Source organism: Desmodus rotundus, chromosome 10, assembly GCF_022682495.2.
Source record: "Desmodus rotundus isolate HL8 chromosome 10, HLdesRot8A.1, whole genome shotgun sequence".
In the NCBI taxonomy this organism is placed as follows: domain Eukaryota; kingdom Metazoa; phylum Chordata; class Mammalia; order Chiroptera; family Phyllostomidae; genus Desmodus; species Desmodus rotundus.
Genome location: NC_071396.1, coordinates 24,749,227 through 24,768,790, shown reverse-complemented (window position 1 = coordinate 24,768,790; position 19,564 = coordinate 24,749,227). Strand labels below are relative to the sequence as shown.

General features: G+C 53.1%; 1 protein-coding gene across 1 annotated transcript in view; it reads right to left on the bottom strand.

The window, feature by feature from the left end:
* The window catches only part of OCA2 (OCA2 melanosomal transmembrane protein), a 147,591-nt gene that overhangs the window by 106,275 nt on the left and 21,752 nt on the right, over positions 1-19,564 (bottom strand). Inside the window, exons 3-8 of the mRNA XM_024561890.3 lie at positions 16,392-16,490; positions 12,725-12,913; positions 10,334-10,391; positions 9,896-9,968; positions 2,250-2,407; positions 1,281-1,363 (exon numbers count right to left, since the gene is read on the bottom strand). Coding sequence (XP_024417658.2) covers positions 1,281-1,363; positions 2,250-2,407; positions 9,896-9,968; positions 10,334-10,391; positions 12,725-12,913; positions 16,392-16,490 — 660 coding nt within the window. The remainder of the gene's footprint in view (positions 1-1,280; positions 1,364-2,249; positions 2,408-9,895; positions 9,969-10,333; positions 10,392-12,724; positions 12,914-16,391; positions 16,491-19,564) is intronic.

The following is a 19,564-nucleotide window of genomic DNA, read 5'->3' as shown; positions in this document are numbered from 1 at the left end:
GCGCTGACGCGGCAAACAGACCTTCTGGCAACCTCGAGCTTCCCCCTCGGTGTCCTTCCAACGCAAGTCACCGCGGCCGTGGCCAGAACCCTACCGACCCCAGTCCCGGCGACGAGCAGCCCTGCGCACAGGTGAGAGGGGTGACGCGCGCGCCCGCAGCCTCCCGCGGCCACTGCAGGAGCCACTCCTAGAACTTACAGGGCGCAGGGACGCGCGGGTACTTTCTGTCCTCCTCGCCCGCCACCACCTGACTTCTGTACCGGCTCACAAATAGAAAAGGGCCACGTGCAACCTGAGAACGCACACAGGCTGTCGCTGGCAGCGGGACAAGCCCCGGAGCACGTGAGGAGCCCACAGCAGCAGGCATGCGGAACCTGAAGCCGGCTTCCAAACCTCAGCCCCACAGAATGCGACTGTATTTGGAGATGAGATCTTTATGGAAGAGAGTAAAATGAGGCCCCTTGGTGGCCCTAATCGAAGATGGCTGGTGTCCTTCTAAGAAGAGATCAGGATACAGACACTCAGAGGGACCCCCATGTGAGGACACAGGGAGAAGACGGCTGTCTACCCTCTGTGGAGAGAGGCCTCAGAAGACGGGCACCTGCTGTCGCCTTAAGAGTGTAATTGTGCTTGTTTGTCCTGGCTGGTGTGGCTCAGTGGATTGGGCACCGGCCTGCAAACTGAAAGGTCACCAGTTCAATTCCCAGTCAATGCACATGCCTGGGTTTCAGGCCAGGTCCCCAGTAGGGGGTGCGCGAGAGGCAACTACACATTGATGTTTCTCTCCCTCTCTGTCTCCTTCCCTTCCCCTCTCTCTAAACACAAATAAATACAATCTTTTTAAAATTTCCCCTTGTGTAAGTCACCCAGCCTGTGGCATTTGTCATGGCAGCCCTCGCGAACGCAAACAGCAGCCAAGAGCACAGGTTAATGAATATGGAGAGGCCTTCGTGAAAGAAAAAGAGCAACCCTAACGTTTCCCAGAATTCCCCATAGGAGAGCTTCAGGATATTAATGAAATTGATGCAGAAGCTGTAAAATACCACGTGCTTCAAAATGCCCTTGGGATGAATGCTGTCACTTCCAGCCCGTGTGGCCCTGACATCTTGCCGCATCCTTTGAGTTCCACAGGGAAGAGCATCTCGTCCACAGCACATAGCTGATCTGATGCCATTTGTCCCCAATATCAGAGCCACGCAGGCCAAACTTCTTAAGGTGAGCGTGTCCCCGAGGACAACCCATCCGCCCCGGGCCCCAGGCCTTGATCACGTGAGACCTACCTGCTCAGAACCTCAAAGGTCCTGCTAACCACCAGGCGCTCGCTCCGCTGGGGGTTTAAAAATACCGTCCAGTTATGAGTGACCTGTAAAGGTCAAAGCGGAAAACTGCTGTCAGGCTTGGAACTTGAAGGTCCCTGGGGACCCAGTGCTATTCAGTGTAGGTGCTTGTTTGGAATGAGGAGGAAGAGAAGACTCAGGGGGCTTTTTCACGACTCCCACCTCCCTGCCCGGAGCAGTCCAGGCCGTGCGGAGCTGGAAATTTCTACGTTGCAGAGGCCTTTGTTTTAGAAAAAGCATCTTCTGAGCCCTCCGGGGCAACGCAGAAGAAACTCTGGCTTAACACAGCTACCGGCTTACAAACCGGAGCAGATGGGAGGGAGGCCCCAGGTGCAGCCGCCACTCACCCTGGTCCCCTCCAGAGCAGGGCAGGAATAATGGGGGGGGGGGACAGGGGGTCGGGGGATGTAAGAAGAGAGTGAGGGGAGGGGCCAGGGAATTTCCATGGGGAGCACAGCAGTCTTGCTGCCCACAGTCATTAAGGACATTGAAAATAGGAACCGGATTATTCAAAATATGAATGAGCGCCCCAGCCCAGTGGCTCAGTTGGTTGGAGAGGTGTTCCAATATGCCAAGATTGCGGGTTCGATCCCCAGTCAGGGCATGCACAACGAATGTTTCTCTCTCACATCTATGTTTTCCCCCTCCTCTCTCTCTAAAATCAATAAATACACCCTCAGATGAAGATTTTTTAAAAAACAAGCTTGGTTTTACGGAAATGGTGAGAGTTTTGAAATTGACTTAGGGAGGGGGGGAAAAAGAATTTTAAAGACAGAGCAAAAGATGAGGGTTTTCCTGATAATGGGTTCATTGCCTGATGGCTCCCCATCCCATCTGTTCTAGAGGAAACTCAGTTTATAGAGAGATGAGGTGAGTTTTTACAATTCCTTTTGAGTAATACATAAGTATGACCTGCTGTGGCCGCCACCGGGAGCTTGGAGCATCGGCCTGGGTCACCTCCACCACGACATGTTCTTCTCTCCCTGGACTACTCAGGCCGCTGGCCACCAGGGCCCCTGCCAGGTCCACTTGGAGCAGCGTGGAGTCAGCTCGGCCACTGAGGTTCACAGCTGGGGACACGTCAAGGTAAACCACGGAGCAAGCAGAGACCTAGAGTCCCCCCACCATCCACCCCGTGCACACCCTCCTTGGAAGATGCACAAAGAAATGCCTAGCCAGCCCTGGCTGGTGTGGCTCAGTGGACTGAGCACTGGCCTGCTCAGTTTGATTCCCAGTCAGGGCACATACCTGGGTTGCGGGTTTAGTCCCCGATTGGGGTGCATACAAGAGGCAACTGATCAGCCAATTTTTCTACTCTTCTTTAAAACCCTCACAGAAACACATGGTTTGCAGAGCAGATGGAGGGAGAGGGCAAACATCGCTGCCAGGGTTTCTACAGGGTTTGCATGGAGTTTTTGGAGGAACAGGGAGAGGCGGGTCCTTTTTCATTGTCTGGTTCCTGCAGCAAAATGTACTGTTTTTCTTTTTAAGATTTCATTTCTTTTTAGAGAAGGGAAAGGAGGAGGAAAGAGAGGAAGAGAAATGTCCATGTGTGGTTGCCTCTAGCGCCCCCTACTGGGGAATCTGACCTGGCCTGCAACCCAGGCAGGTGCCCTGACGGGGAATCGAACCTGCCACTCAACGCACTGAGCCACACCAGCTGGGGCTGTACTGGTTTTCTATCAAATGTACGAAAACACCCGGGGAACAAAGCGTTGTGTCAATACCAACACCGTTGTCCCCTTGAGTGCCTGGCTAGAGGGCCTCTCCAAACACCCTGGCAGCTACTTGGGGTCCAAAATGGACAAATGCAAACCGGAAGTCACGAAGGGGGCAGAACGTAGTGAGAGAAGTCCCGAAGAGACTTTGCTGTTTCTGCCACCCCAAGTTACTCCTGCCCTGGTCTTCCGCTCTGCAAACACGGGGTACCAGGTGGGGAAATGTTCCACCGTGGGAGCTGGAGACCTGGAGGAAACCACGGAGGTGGAACAGCACCACCTGCAGGCCACCGTGGGAAGAGCAGCGGCTCCTCCCCGTGATTGAATGAACGTGGAGCGTCTACTGCGGACCAGGAGCATGGTAATAACAAAACAAGCCTTTGCCTTGAGGGCGCGAGCAGGCATCGGTGAAAGCACCCTAAACGGAGCGCGCTCATAATGCACGGTGCACAGGACCGCACGCACGGCAGCCTTCCTTTTCTCTGTCTCTTCAGCCGCCCACCGTGTACTGAGGATGCAAAGCCCACCAGGATGGAATGGTGTCCGTAGTGACTTGGGGACCCCAGCAAACAGCAGCCTCCGTCGAGCCCCGCCCCTGCCGTCCAGCCCCGCTGAACGTCTGCCTTGCACCTAATACGCGGTACCCCTGCCTCCCCAAACCTAGAGAACCCCTATCGTTTCAGAGCTCACTCAAGTTCTCCTCTCCTGAAATCCACCCTTGGCATGCTGCCCCACATGGCTCAGTGGGTTGGGCAACGTCCTGCAAAGCGAAAGGTCTCAGGTTCGATTCCCCTATCCGGGTTGCCAGCCACATCCCCAGTTGGGGATGTGCAAAAGGCAACCAATCGATGCTTATCTTTCATATGGATGTTTCTCTCCCTCTCTTTCTCCCTCCCTTCCCATGTCTCTAAAGAAACAAAAACTTTTAAAAGTCCATCCTTGGCACCCACAACTCCAGGGGTACCCCCTGGCTCCTTTCCTCAATGGCCCCTAGACTGGGCTGACCCTGATGAACTGTTCACGCACACCGTAGTGCTGTCTGGTTGCCATTTCTCTCCCCAGCTGGTCTAGCTCCTCAAGAAGAGAGACTACATGTCATTCATTTATTTCCATCTATGGAGACTAATGTAGGTTATTTGTTTGAGAGAGAGAGAGACTGATTTGTTGTTCTATTTATTCTTGCACTCATTGGTTGCTTCTTACACATGCCCTGACCAGGGATTGAACCCGCCGCCTTGGTGTATCAGGACAGTGCTTTTACCAGCTGAGCTACCTGGCCAAGGCCAGTAGTTCTCACATTGGATGTCCACCATTAGATATAGTTTAACTAATACTTGTTTACAGCATCATCCTTGAAGTCTTCTGAACCTCGACCAGGTTTCTGACCAGAGGGGGCATGGAGGAGAGAAGACAGAAGAACTTCAGCGGCACAACCACGGTGCCTGCTTTTCCAGTTACCCAGATGTAAGCTCATGAGCCCTCCTCCACTCGGTGAGCCCTCGAGCCTCCTTCCTCTGAGTTCCTAGCTGATCATCCCCCTCCTGTTCCTCCAGTGGGCACGACCTCCCACTGGGCTCTTGGGTGTCCCAACGCAGGCAGCTGTCCTGGAGCCCACACGCGGTGGGGAGCCAGAAACCTGAGCAAAGCACTTCTCAGCAGGCCATGACTGCTGCTGGGCCCGGACCGAGCCTGCGGGGGCCTGAGTGCAGGGCCACGGGTGCGCCTTGCTGGGGGTGCGCCTCAGCTGTGGTCTGTTTGGCTCACCTTGTCTGCCAGCGCCCATCAACCCCTGCTCAGTCAGTGCCGACCAGGACCCTGGCCAGGCCTGGTCCTTGACCTGCTGAGCCCAGTTTATCAAGAATCCGCCCTGCTTGGTGTGGCTTAGTGGACTGAGTGCCAGCCTGCAAACCAAAAGGTCACAGGCTCAATTCCCAGTCAGGGCATATGCCTAGGTTGCAGGTTTGGTCCCGGGTTGGGGTGCATATTGGAGGCAACCGATCATTGTTTCTCTCCCCCCCCTCTCTCTCCCCACCTCTCTCTAAAATCAACAAACATGTCCAGGGACAAGGATTAAGAAGAAAAGCAAAAGAAACCTTCAACTCTCGAAACTCACCCAGGTTCCCCTTAGCAGTGGTCCGCCCTCTCCTCACCCACCCGGTGCCTCTAGCTGCCCGGCTGCCCGCGGTATTCAGAGCTGCGTTCACTCCCCTTTGCCATGGTCTTTCCTGCCAATTTAACTCCAGCCGGTGCAATTTTTGACACGCCAAACAGTAAGAGGTAAGAAAATGTTTCCCTTTCAGACCCATCTTTGCGACAACAATGGCAGCAACATAATTGGATACAACTATGACAGATTAAGGACTGATCAGTCCAGGAAAACTGTAAACCTATCAGGTGCCAACGTGTTTTCTTTCTCCAGCGTTCGGGAGCAAATGAGCCAACAAACACCTTTAATTTCCAGAGCAGCGCTGGCTAAGAGAATTGTCCGTGGTGACGGAAATGTCCCATATCTGGGCCGATGCGGTGGCCACTAATGAGTGTGGCTAGTGTGAGCACATCACATGTGGCTGGTGTGAGTGAGGAAATGAAGCTTTAATGCTATTTGCTTCATTACTGACAATTTAAATTTAAAGGGCCCAAGGGTGGCCAGGGGCTACCATATCGGACAAGGTATTATAGTTCTGGAGCAGTCTAAAGAACTTAGGGCGCACATGGGGAAGATGGGAGGGGGGCGGGATGTATTTTAAATATGTTCATTGATTTTAGGGAGAGAGAGAAAGAGGGAGGGAGAGAGAAACATCGACTGGTTGCCTTCCATACGCCTCCCAACCAGGGATCAAACCCACGACATTTTGGTGCACAGGACGCTGCTCCCACACACCAGGAGAGGGATTTTTTTTTAAATTGTTCATTGATTTTAGAGCAAGAGGAAAAGGAAGAGAGAAACATCAATCGAATAGTTAATGCGTTTTCTTGGTACCCTCTGGGAGCCCCAGGTTCTAGGTTCACAGGACCTCAAAGTGATGTTGTAAACAATAATTAGACATATCTTCTGGGGACACCTAATGTGACAACTACGTTTGTCCCCAGAGACATGGAGAAGTGAATGACATGTAGTTCTTTTCTTGAGGAGCTAGACCAGCTGGGGAGAAAAATGGCAACCAGACAGCACTATGGCATGTGTGAACACTTCATCAGCGTCAGCCCAGGCCCGGGTCATGCAGGGTGTGATGGGAAATGGGCCGTAAGTCCAGAAAGGTGGGAGGCAGGCAGGAAACACGAGCCCCCCCTAGTTCACCTGCTGTGTAGAACCTGGCTGGCTGATTGTTATTCCTCCGCCTACTGACCTGAGAGCCTTGGCCAGGCCTCCCTGGCCCAGTGCAGACAGCGACTCAGGACCAAAGAACCTCAGAGAGACAATCATTGCCACTTCCTGTTTCCGAAACAAACCCCGCAATTACAGGGTGTGGCCACATGCCAGAGGCAGCTTGGTTATTCTTTAATTTTTTTTAATCCTCACCCTAGCACATGCTTAATTGATTCTAGAGACAGGGAAAGAAAGAAACATCAATTGGTTGCCTCTCCCACACACTCCGACTAGGGATCGAACCCTCAACCTAGGCATGTGTCCTGGCTGGGAATAGAACCTGCGACCTTTCGGTTTACAGGAGGATGCTCCAACCCACTGAGCCACGCTGGCCAGGGCCAGCCTGTGTTATTCTTCAGCTACAGGACAATCCTCCAAGAGCAGTTGCTGTCCACACACAGAGCCCAGGTGTCCGTCACCCAGCCCAGTCCGTCCAGGGGTCAGGGAGGGAGGACGCAGAGGCCCTTGGTCATGAGGACAACCAGGAAAACACAGATACTGGCTTGTCCAATCCAGCCCGGACCACTCCCTGCCTCAGGCTGCACAGGGGGTCCAAGCTCTGGCTCACACACGCCTCCCCTACCCACCTGGGGACCTCGGGAGGGACATGTGACCTCTGCAGGTCCAGGGTTTGTACCCAGCTGGCTCCTGCGTCCCTCCCCAGCCAGGCCCAAGGCCGGCAGCCTCCTCAACCTGGCGTCTCTCTTCCCCAAACCCCCTCAGCCAGGGAGCTTGGGAGAGGGTCAGGGAGCATCCGGGGGGAAATCGCAGGCACACACTGCGCACTTTCTGAGCAGCCCTGGTTCAGGCTAAGGACGCGCACGGGCGGGAGAGAACCACGCCGCAGCTGGGCTGTCATCCCGATCTGCTCTCCCTGCGTCTATTCCTCTCTCCATCCCACACAGGCTGCAGAGGGCCAGAGCCAGCTGCAGCCACCCGTGGCCCCGAGAGAGACCCGCGGGCCGAGCTGTTGGGCGGGGCGGGGCGGGGCAGGCCTGGCACCCCCAGGCGGTTCTAGACGGAGGTTTGCAAAATGCTTTAGAAAAAGGCGGATGCGCCGCAGTTCTCGCTGGGACGCCTCTTTGCTATGATCTGATTTTGGCGTCCCGCACTGCCCGGCTTCCCTGGGATTCTGCCCAGGCTTCTCGGGCAACCACCCAGCCTTCTCCAAATACTCCCACTGCCTGACCGGGCCTCACTGAAGACCCTCTGGACAGGATCCAGGCTCCCCTGCACGTCCCTGTTGGCCGGGAGAGGGGGGTGACAGGGTGCAACCAGCTGCAGTGAAGTCAGAGGAAGGGTGGGTGGCACCAGTACCCAGGAGCACCGGGCAGCGGGGTTCCACGCTTGCTTGGGGGGCCCCTGGGGACCTTGAGACAGAGGAAAAGCCCCTGGAATGAGAAATGCTGTTTATTTATCCGAGTCCCAGAGCCCCTGCGTTCTCTCGCAGGACATGCTTCTTCAGCTAATGCTGCACGTGATTTTGAAGGGATGCAACTGCCCTGGCTGCGAGCTGGGCGGGTGAGAGAATCATCCCCCATGCACCACGGTCGCAGGTTCGATCCCCGGTCAGGGGGCATACAAAGCAGCAACCAATGAATGCATCAATAAATGGAGCAACATTGATTTGGGCCTCTCTTTCTAAAATCTATATAACAATTTTTTAAGGTGGTGAAACTAGTATACAGGCGTGAGCAAGCACTGTGCGGTGGGTTTAGGGGCGGGGTATCTTCAGGGGGTCCTGGAAGGCCCTGAGCGCCGGGTGTGTCTGGGGTGCTGCTGGCACCCTATGTGTGGACAGTGGCTCAACAGAGGGAAAAGGGGCATCCTGGGAAGACGTGAGGGGCTCCCCAGAAGGACCCAGAAAACAATATGCAGCCAACTGCTGGTGACGGGAAGAAAAACTACCCGATTTCCTGAAATTTCAGGTCACCCAGATTATCCACAAAAGATACTAACAAAACAACAGCTCACTTACGTTCTCTGAATGATTTGATTCCTTTTTAAAAGATAATCGCACGAAAGCAGGCAAGATCAAACCAGAAAATTTAAAAATTGCTGGAGGTCACATGTGGGCTCACGTGAGAGTGGAGGAGAGCCCCTGGGGGCCGCAGAATAGGGGTGTTCACACCTTCACGCGAGCTTTTCCAGCATGGGCTCCCTGGAAAGATGAGGAGGCTGGGGAGACTCCTGAGAAAGCCTTAGTTTGAGGGGGAACTCAGCAAATCTGGCAGCCTGAGGGCGCAGCTGGGGGCAGGTGAAGTGGGGGAGGGGAGAAACCAGCCTGACGGTGGAGAGGGGTTACCATGGCAACCACAAACAGCAACGCTGCCAGCCTCTGACCAAATTTGCACCAACCCCTCAACTAATGCTCACAGAACTTGAGAAGCACTCACCTCCAGGCTTTACCTCAGGGTTACAGGCTGAGTGTTGGCGTCCCTCCAAAAATCAAAGTCAAGGCCTGAGCTCCCACATGGCTGTATTTGGAGATGGGACCTCTAAAAAAGCAACTGAGCTTAAATGAGTTCATCAGCGAGGCCCCGATCTGACAGGATTATTGTCCTCGTAAAAAGAGACGCTGGCCCTGGCTGGGTAACATCATCCCAATTCACCAAGGTTGCGGGTTCAATCCCAGGTCAGGCCACACAGAAGAAGCAACCAGTGAATGTATCAGTAAGTGGGACAACAGATCGATGTTTCTCTCTCTCTCTCTCTCCCCCACCTTTCCTCTCTCTCTCTAAAATCAATAAATTATAAAAAGAGAGAGTAAGAGAGACCAGAGAGCTTTCTCTGTCTTCTCCACACACGAAGGAAAGACCCGTGAGGATGCAGCAGACAGGTGGCCATCTGCAAGCCAGGGAACGAGACCCCACCCAACACGAAATCAGCCACACCTTGACGTTGAACTCCTAGCCTCCAGAACTGAGAAATAAACCCTCTTGTTGAAGCCACATGCTCTGCGGTGATTTGCTGTGGCAGCCGGAAGTAACTAACACCCTCGGAGAGTCTATCCTACATAACACATCTGCCTCCTCACGACAAATGACAAGGCCTGCAAAAGCGACAAGAAAAAGCGCCACGTGAAGGAACCAAGCAATCGCCAGGGCAGAAGACAGAGCCAGGGAAAGAACCAATACACTTGAAAATGGGTCAGCAGAAATCGCCCAGAGGAAGTGGGGAAGGGGGCTACGGAGCAGCATGTCCCACCCAAAGCCATGGGGACTCGGGGCCCTAACAAAGTATGACGTGCAGCCACCAGCATCCCTGCGTGGGGAACCTCACCCCGACCCCGCATCGGGTGCTCCCTAACGCTCCTTCTGCCTCTGTCCTGAGCCCTCGTCTTTCATTAGCATCCTGCTGGCCTGTGCTGTGACCTTGGGCAGCACTTGGGACAGTTCTCGGGTGTCTCTTTGCTTTGTGACTCTCAGCCAGGGGCCGCCGTCCACCTCCCGTCCAGCACGTGGTTCAGATACAGTAGCTTTCCTGCGGCGACACAGCCAGCAGCTGCCAGAACTTCCCTTGATCTGGATACAGGCTAAACGAAACCTGTAACGACCAGAAACATTTGTGAGGGATGCGTGTTGAGAGCGCCACGGGGTTTGCACCCTTTTCTCCCTTCACACAAATGAAGGGTTCACCGCACGGGGGCGAAGGAGGATTTGGGAGGCTCCCTGAGGCGGGAAGATCCAGGGGGCCAGCTCGCTGCCTTCTGCAGAGCAAAGCCAGGTCACCAGGGCTTCCGCCGCGTGACTTGGGACAAGAACAGAGGAGCACCACCCAGGGCCTCCATCCCTACCCACGGGCCTCCACCCCCACGCCCTCAGCTCCTGCCCCAGGGGAACTGTGGCCCCACAGCGCGGGCACCCAGCTTGCGGCGGGGGTCCCCTCGTCGATCTGGGCGTGGTACTCACGGAGCACATCACCACGAAGGCAAACAGGCCCGTGACCTTCAGCCACCGCACGCAGCGCCTGCAGAGAAAGGCAGGCCCCAGTCACAGCCGCACGGCGCCCTCCTGTGTGCGCATGCCCAGATCTGCCAAACCTCTGCCACCTTCCCAAGGCCCCCCCGAAACCTTCCCCTCAGAGCCCGCCTTTGGGGGTCTCTCTGTAGCAGGGCAGAAAGGATCACAGCGCCCGACTGTGGCCCTGCCCACGGCCTGGTGGCAAGCGACTTGGTTGGGGTGGGGAGGCGGGGGGGGGGGGGGGGGGGGGGGGCGGGCGGGCGACAGGGACAAAGTTAACCCCGAGTGCTTGCTTGTACTGGCTTCTTGCTGGAGATGCTAAAGATCAATATTTGAAGCTCCAGATTCCCGGGCCATGAGCCTTATCTGGTCTCTCAGACTCATACGCGCCAGTCATCATTTTCCTCTGAGTTTTCTGAAAGGCAGGGCTATAGATTTGATCGTCAAATACATAAACGCGGAGTTGCAACCATTGATTCCAGAAAGAAACTGTCATTGGTTGTACCACCAGAGTCTTTCAGGAATTGCTTGGGAGTCCTGGCCGGGAAGCGCAGTGGGTGAGAGCGTTGTCACTGATACTCCAAGGTTGTGGGTTCGATCCCCGATCAGGGCACATGCCAGAAGCAACCAATGAATGCATGAATAAGTGAAACACCAAATCTACGCCTCTCTCTCTCTCTCTCTAATTCTCAGGAGGTAATTTAATAGACAATCAGGCCACGCGCTTGGCTCCCTCTCGGGACTCCTGGTGGTGTCCTGGCCCAGCCACCATTTCGCACTTGGCCATGGCCCCCAGGCCCGAGGTGGACCTGGGCCCGGCCGCCCCTCTGCTGCACCTCCAGCGGGTCCTATCATCTCCCCCAGGCCACCGGGGCCCACCTCCTCGTGACAGGTCACGGCCCAGCCCTGCGGTGTGCCCCTCCCCCCCTCAGGCCGCTCCTCCAGGGCAGCCCCAGGCTGTCTGTACTCTCTGCCTGAACTTGGAGGGCCGCTGTCACTTGGCCTGTGCTTGACACACGTTCTCAGAATGAAGGAAGTGTCTGTTGGGACATCTTTTTCAAAACCTCTCTGGTCCTTTCGAAATGGTCATGGTTGTTTTGCATTCTCGTAGATGTTATGGATTTGATGAATATCCATTCACATCTCCAAATTATGATTCCACAGCGTCTATTTAAATGGGCACCAAAATGACCCTCTTTTGAAAGTATGAAGCATTTGGGAACTATTCTAAATCCAAATCTCTTTCTGACCACCCAAAATATTTTTTTACAATAATAATTTCTCATGGGACTTTCTAGACCCATGAGAAAGAACGGCCCTGAGTCCTTCAGTTCAAGGCAACTGTTTCCCAGGTCAGAGGAGCTAAAACCACCACTGAAGGTCAAGTCTGAAATGCACTTGATTCTATTTTCCAGAGGACGAAGCTGTTACCTTCAGTCGCTGGGCACCAGCCAGCTGGGGACCGGGCTTGCCATCCCAGTGGCCCACAGGCCAGAGCCCTCTTCACACAATTTCCCATGATTCATGGAACCTCAGAGAAGATTCACCAGCCAGGTATTTGCCACGCCTATGAGGGCAGCTGAGGCCAGTCTTCGTGAGGAGGCTACAGCTGGCTACGAGGCTGGCAGGCCAAGGCATGACCATGGTCCCCCACCAGCGGGAGACCTGGTGTCACCTCCTGCCCCCAGCTGGGCTCACAGGCTGCATGACCTCAGGCAAGATTGTCACCCTCCTGAGGTCCCTTCTGTCATCTTCCTTGGCCGGGAGGATCACAGGACACCAGAGAAAGGGCAGCTTTGGGTGCATTCACCGCGTCCATCAAACAGCTTCAGCGAAGGCTGGTCGCCCGATGGCAGGAAATAGTGATGCTCGTAGTTGACAGCAGCAGAGGGTCCCCTCTCCTGTCCATGGGCCAGACCATGCTCATGGAAGCCCACGGAAGGCCATGGAGCGAAGGGGACACCAGGCAACAAGGAGAGAGTCACAGGACATGGCTGGCCCTCTGGTTGCCCAGTTACCTCAGGTCTGGAATGCGGACCCAGTGGTCCTTGTCCCCAAGCTTTAGTCTGTCCCTGCAGATGCCGCCCTCAAAGGTATTATTCTCTATAGGACCCTTCCTTCAAATAAATGTGTATACGGGGTCCCCGTGGGCGCAGCCGTGGCCCTGGGCCAGCGCCACCTGGCATGTCTTCCAGGAAACGTGTGCAAACCCTTCTGTCACCTCCACCGCACCTTTGGGAAGGGTGTCGTGAGGGCGAGGACCCCAGCCTCACCCCAGGCCGGCGGGTTGCCCTGTGTGACAGCCACCCCGGGCCACACAAGTGCTCCCGAGCCTCCTACCTCAGCTTCGAAAGGTGGAGCCTGGCGTGAGCACTTTCCAGAAGGTCCCCCTTGTCCGAGGAGGCAGATCGGGACGAACCAGCCGCCTCGCTGCCCAGCAGCGACTGTCCCTCCCACTCAGCCAAGCTGTTGTCCCAAGATTCCTCAGCGGTGATGAACTCGGGGTGGTAAACGCGCAGGCTCCGCGCCCTGGAAAACAACACTTGGGGTTATATTCATGGAAAACAAGGTTGCATCTCAGCGGTGATGTATGAAACATGGACTCCCTCCTGGCCTTTTGGGAAGGAGCGCAGATGCGGTGCGGCTGGGCCTGGTCCCTCTGCACATCACAGAGCACTCAGCTCAAGGGACATGTGGAGTCACTCAAATCTTCAGAATGAGTTATGAGCCTTCAAGAAACATTGGCTTATCCCTGGCTGGGTAGCTCGGTTGGTTGGAGCATTGTCCTGATAGGCCAAGGTTGCAGGTTCGATCCCCAGTCAGGGCACATACAAGAATCAACCAATAAATGCATCAATAAGTGGAACAACAAATGCATGTATCTCTCTCTCTCTCTCCCCCTTCCTCCCTTCCCCGCCCTCCCTCTCTTTCTCTCTCTAAAATTCAATTTTAAAAAAGAAAGAAACATCAGCTTGTTTCTGGAACTCTCCAATAGAGCTGGCTCAGCCCAGCTGCTGCTCCTGTGCTGGGGTGTCACAGCCCTTCTCTGTGAGGACACCTTCCTGCAACAGAGCGGAGGGTCTCCTGGCTCTCCCACCTCACATCCACACGAGTAGGAGCAGGAGTGAGGCACGCCAGTGCTGGATGACATGGGCCCAAGAACCAGAGCCAAGTCTAGAGGGATAACTCGGGGGGGAGCCACACGTTCATCAGAATTCCACGTGCAGCATCCATTCCTGTCAGTTGTATCCCTGGGCTTCTGAGCACTTCACTCAGTAAGGACGCATTTGACTCTAGGGAGGTGGCAGCAAAGCCTAGAATTTGTGCCACATGGAATCCTCCTGGGACCACAAGGCTGACAAAACAACAGCCGTGACTTGTAGGAACACATGATGCCACTCGAAGGCAGCTAGCTCTATGGGGCGCTGACATTCCCCTGAACAAGTTATCTGCTTAGGGGCTGTGTCACAGCAGGAAATGAGTACTCTTGCCCTGGCTGGCGAGGCTCAGTGGGTTGGACGTCATCCTGCGCAGCGATAGGTCGCCGGTTTGATTCCAAGTCAGGGAACATGCCTGGGTTGTGGGTTTGGCCTCTGACTGGGGTGCATTCTGTCCCTGATCAGGGCTCCCCCAAGAAGCAACCCATCAATGTTTCTCTCCTGCATCGACGTTTCTCTTCTTCTCTTTCTCCCTCCCTTCCCAACCCTCCAAAGATAAGTAAATAAAATCTTTTAAAAAGAAAAAGAGCCCTGGTTGTGTGGCTCAGTGGACTGAGTGGGGGGAGGCCTGTGAACTGAAAGGTCGAAGGTTCAATACCCAATTAGGGCAAATGCCTAGGTGGCGGGCCAGGTCCCCAGTAGGGGGCGCGCGAGAGGCAACCAATCAATGTATCTCTCGCACATTGAGGTTTCTCTCCCTCTCTTTCTCCCTCCTTTCCCCTCTCTCTAATAAATAAATAAAACCTTTTTTGACTTTTTTAAAAACTGCAACAAGGCCCCCCTATGTTCATTGCAGTGCTATTTACAATCGCCAAAATACGGAAGCAACCCAAGCACCCATCAATAGATGAGTGGATAAAGAAGATGTGATATATCTACATGATGGAATATTACTCAGCCACTAAAAAGGATGGAATCTTACCATTTGCAACAGCATAGATGGGCCTAGAGGTGTTACGCAAAGTGACGTGAGTCAGAGAAAGACAAATATGATATGATTTCACATATATGTGGAATCTAAAGAAAATATAAACGAACAAGCAAGACAGAAACAGACTCATAGACGCAGAGAACAAACTGACGACTGTCAGAGGGGAGGGGGTGGTTGGAAGACTGGGTGAAAAGGGGGAAGGGAGTAAGAAGTACAGACTGGCAGTTACAGAGTAGTCCTGGGGACGTAAAGTACAGGGCAGGGAATACAGTCCATAATGTTGTAATATCTACGTATGGGGCCAGGAAGGTGCTGGAAATATCTAGGGGACCACTTTGTAAGTCATATAGATGTCTACCCACTAGGCTGTACACCTGAAACTAATACAAAATAATATGGACAGTCAACTGTAATAGAAAAAAAAAATTTTAAGTTAAAAAAAACTCCAACAAAATTAAATTCCCCCAAAAGAAAAGCATTAAACATCCTGTCCACAGCCCTGACTGCTGTGGCTCAGTGGGTTGGGCATCTTCCCACAAACCAAACAGTAGCCAGTTTGATTCCCAGTCCAGGCGCACGCCTGGGTTGTGGGCCAGTTCCCAGGTGAGGGGCACGCGACAGGCAATGATTGACGTTGCTCTCAAACTTCGATGTCTCCCTCTCTTTCTCCCTTCCCCTCTCTCTAAGATGAGTCAATAAAACCTTTTTTAAAAATCCTTCCCACAACCCACACTTCAATTAGCTTCATGCAAGAAAAAGTAAAGGAAAACATTGCCTAAGCAAACCCCACGGTAAGCGAGGCTCCTCCCCCTGGGGTGTCTGCTGGGACAAACGCTCACATGTCATTGGATCCCCAATGGATATTGGGTTCTAAAATGCCTCAGGCTTTAAAGATTCACCAAGTAATTCAAAGGAAAACCTTAGGGGACTGGATGTGTGAGGTGTTTGTTTACAGAGCTATTGATTAGGAGAGACGTCCCAGGTGGCAGGGGCCTGCTGGACACTGGGACAGGGGACCAAGAGGCCAAGAGGCCACAGGCTGGCAGACACAACCGTGGGTAACTCAGGACAAGTTTCTAATAAAGGTAGGCTGTGGTGTCTGAGAGCGGGGGGGAAGCGCTGGCTCCTGGGGGAGTTGGGGGCAAATGAAGGCTTCACAGAGGAGGTGCCATGTGAGCCCCCTTGAACTTGAAGGGACAGCCCTGGAAGGCCAGGGAGGGGAGGAGGTTCCCTGAGTCAAAGGGCTGGTGGGGGTGGGGGTGGGAGCTTTTGCAGAGAGACACAACTTGTCATCAACAGTCTCCTCAGGGCAGCCCTGGCCGGGTGGGCCAGTGGGTTGGAGCATTGCCCTGTGCCCTAAAAGGTCAGGGGTTCAACACCCGGTCAGAGCTCGTACCTGGATTGTGGGTGTTGTGGGTTCAGCCTTCATCAGGGCACGTACAGGAGCAACCGATCGATGTTTCTCTCCCTCTCTCTCTCTCTCTCCCCCCTCTCACGTCCCTTTCTCTCTCTCAAATCGATGGACATAGCCTTGGATGAGGCTTTAAAAATAAAATAAAATCCCCAGACAGAGCCAACGTCCCCACCACCACCCCACCAGTTGAGAAGCCCTGGCCAGGTGAGTCAGCTGTGCAAACACCTGCTATCATATCATTGCAGGGCCATGCTCAAGGTCATTTGGAAATCCATAAGCCACAGGACCCAGGCATTAGAATCGTGAACAGCTGTGACCTTGAATTGACAAGGAACTGGCAGGGGCCCGACATGTCGGGGCCAAGTTCATGTCTCAGGGAGAAATTCTCCGGCCAAGGACAGCGCTCAGAGATTCCTCAACTCTGGCAGAAGGGGACAAACTCACCCTTTTTCCTGTGAGGATTTCCTCAGCAGGGGGGTGTGTTCCGTCACGCAGGGTTCTTGGTACCTGGAGCTGAAGAGCTGGGGTAAAGGTGCGTGAGACCTGGAAGACACGGGGAGGGAGGACAGTCACCAGCAGCTGGGGCTTTGCCCGGTAGCAGGAGCGGGAGCCCATGGCAAGCCTTCTGGGAGAATGGGAGGTGAACCCGCGTTGGGAAAAGCTGGAGTTTCAGGAGAGCCCATTGGAAACAAACCCTCTTCCCAGAACAAATCAGGCTGGAAATGCACAGAGGGGACGCACCGCAGACCAGATGCTGGGGGAGCCGGGGGGTGCATCATGCTGTTAGACCCCCATCAGCTTCGTGGCAGATTCCAGCCGGGTGGGTTATTCCAGACAGAGCTTCCCATCAACAAGCCCGATCGCTGTCTGATGGGCTCTGTCCTGCTCAGAAAGCTCTATTTCCTAAGATCACAATACTTTAAATATCACACATTGAAAATATCCGAATGGCTTCCCTCGGGGCACCAGGCAGCAGAAGTCAGGGCCGGCGGAATCCTAACGAAATGAATGAGGGTCCTGGTTGGTTAGAGCACCATCCAGATACACCAAGGTCACGGGTTCGATTCCCGGTCAGGACACATACAAGAATCAACCAATGATGCATCAATAAGTCGGTAGAACAACAAATCAATGTGTCTCTCTTTCTCTTCCCCTCTTTCTCTTTAAAATCAATACATTTTTTTAAAATAAAAATAAAAAAATGGAAGGGGGTGAGAGGTTCTCCAGGGGCCAGATGCCTCAGCTTAAGCAAAACAAAGGTTCAGCCCTGGCCGGTGTGGCTCAGTGGATTGAGCGCAGGCCTGTGAACCAAAGGGTCGCTGGTTCTCAGTCTAGGGCCCATGCCAGGGCTGCGGGACAGGTCCCCAGTAGGGGGCGCACAAGAGGCAACCACACATTGATGTTTCCCTTTCTCCCTTCCTTCCCCATTCTCTAAAAATAAAGAAATAAAATCTTTTAAAAAAACAAACAAAGGCTCAGGCCCCTTGGGGTGCCCCTCTGCGGTGCTGGCCTGTCCCCAGGAGGAAGGGCCACCGCACACCACCCAGAGCATGAGCTATTCCAGAGGGAGGTAACTGCCGTCACAGCAGAGCCCACCAGCATGAATGGTCACCCTATCAAAGGACACCTTTGTTACTGTAGACACTACCCCAGATGTCCCCTGTCCCCCACCCTTTGCCCACCTCCACCCAGCCCCTGCCTCACCCCCCAGGATTCACCTCATTGTTGCCTGAAGGACATATGGCATTGAAAAGCAACTGGTTTTTCATGAAAATTTGAAGGGAAAAATTTTATTCCTAATTACTGGGCATATGTCATTTTACTTTTTTTATCTCATTGATTTAAGAGAGAGAGAGATTTGTTGCTCCACTTACTGATGCATTCATTGGTTGCTTGGTGTGCGTGCCCTGACCGGGAATCGAACCCTCAACCGTGGCATATCGGGACGACGCTCTAACCAACTGAGCCACCCGGCCAAGACTGGGACCCAAAAAGAACTGGAATTTATTTATAAAAAATTGTGTATTTATCCTGACATGCTTAAACGTCAATCACCTTCAAATTACTCTCCATTTAATGCAATACACCTACTGAGACTTTTTCCCACTGCTCCAAACAGGTTTAGAACTCATCAATTCTGATGCCTTTTAGTGCTTCTGCCATTTTTTGTTTCACCTGTTCCACATCGGCAAAATGTTTCCCTTTGAGGACTTTGTTCATCCAGGGAAATAAAAATAAATCACTCGGAGTGAGGCCACGGGGGACACGCTGTTTTGGTCAAAAACTGCTGAACACTCAGCGTGGTGTGGGCAGGTGAAATGGGCAAATGTGTAGAAAGTCTTCAAAAAACTTCACTGAAGCCAAACGCAGCCTCTCACAACACCACCAGCTGGCACACCAGTACAGATGGGTTCCTAGAACACTCATCCAGTGAGGGTAGCTTGTATGGGTTCCCCTTCATAGGTCATTTTATAAACTAGTACGTTGCTTTTCCTGACAGAGTCCAGGCCACACACAGTGCCGTGGACACTGTGAAACACTCACCTGGGGAAACAACAGTAACTCACACCATAAAAGCAAAGCCAAGTGGAACTTTGAAGAAACAAATTTTTAATTTTTGAGACAGAGGAAAAGGGAGGGAGAGAGAAACATTGATTTCTTGTTCCACTCATTCATGCATTCACTCATTGATTCTTGTATGTGCCTTGACCGGGAATCAAACCCACAACATTGGCGTATCAGGAAGATGTTCTAACCAACTGAGCTACCCAGTCAGGGATAAAGAAAAATATTTCCAACCACTTTCTTTTCCTCATTGAACTTGTGACACAGATCGTAAGACCACTGTCACAGATGAATGGCACCAGGGCCCCCAGCTGTGTCCATCCCAGACCAGCGAGTGTGCTCTGGGCAAAACCTCTGGGACACCTTGGGCACTCCCTACAGGAACACAGGTGACGGAGAGCCCTGCCTCATAGGGATGCCCCAACTGGCACAGAGAGCAGAGGGGTTTCATACCAAATGCACCTCTAGCTAGCTCAAAGATTTAGTTGGGCTGTTTTTAATCCTCAGGATATGTTTTTATTGATTTTATTTTTTTAAGATTTTATTTATATACTTTTTTAGAGAGGAGTAGGAAGGGAGAAAGAGAGGAAGAGAAACATCCATGTGTGGTTGCCTCTCACGTGCCCCCTACTGGGGAAGCTGGCCCACAACCCAGGCATGTGCCCTGACTGGGAATCGATCCAGGGACCCTTTGGTTCGCAGGCTGGTGCTCAATCCACTGAGCCACACGAGCCAGGGTTTCAGTTGGGCCTCTTAAATCTTCATCTCTCATAACTGCAAATCCAAAGGGCCTCAAGCATATTTAGAAAAATGTTTCCATGAATCAACTAGTATCCAGGTGTTCCTGCCTCCCCCCCGCCCCCGGGTTACATAGCATTTCTGGGAGAGCTGACTATAACCTGACCTCACTCCCATTCTTTAACCACCCTGAGCTTCCATTCTCTCAGCTATAGGATGTATATTAAAAGAGGAACAAAGCCCTTTTTGATGCATTAGCTAAGGAGATGTAAATGGAAAAGATAAAGATAGAGTTTGGCTACTGATTATACGAT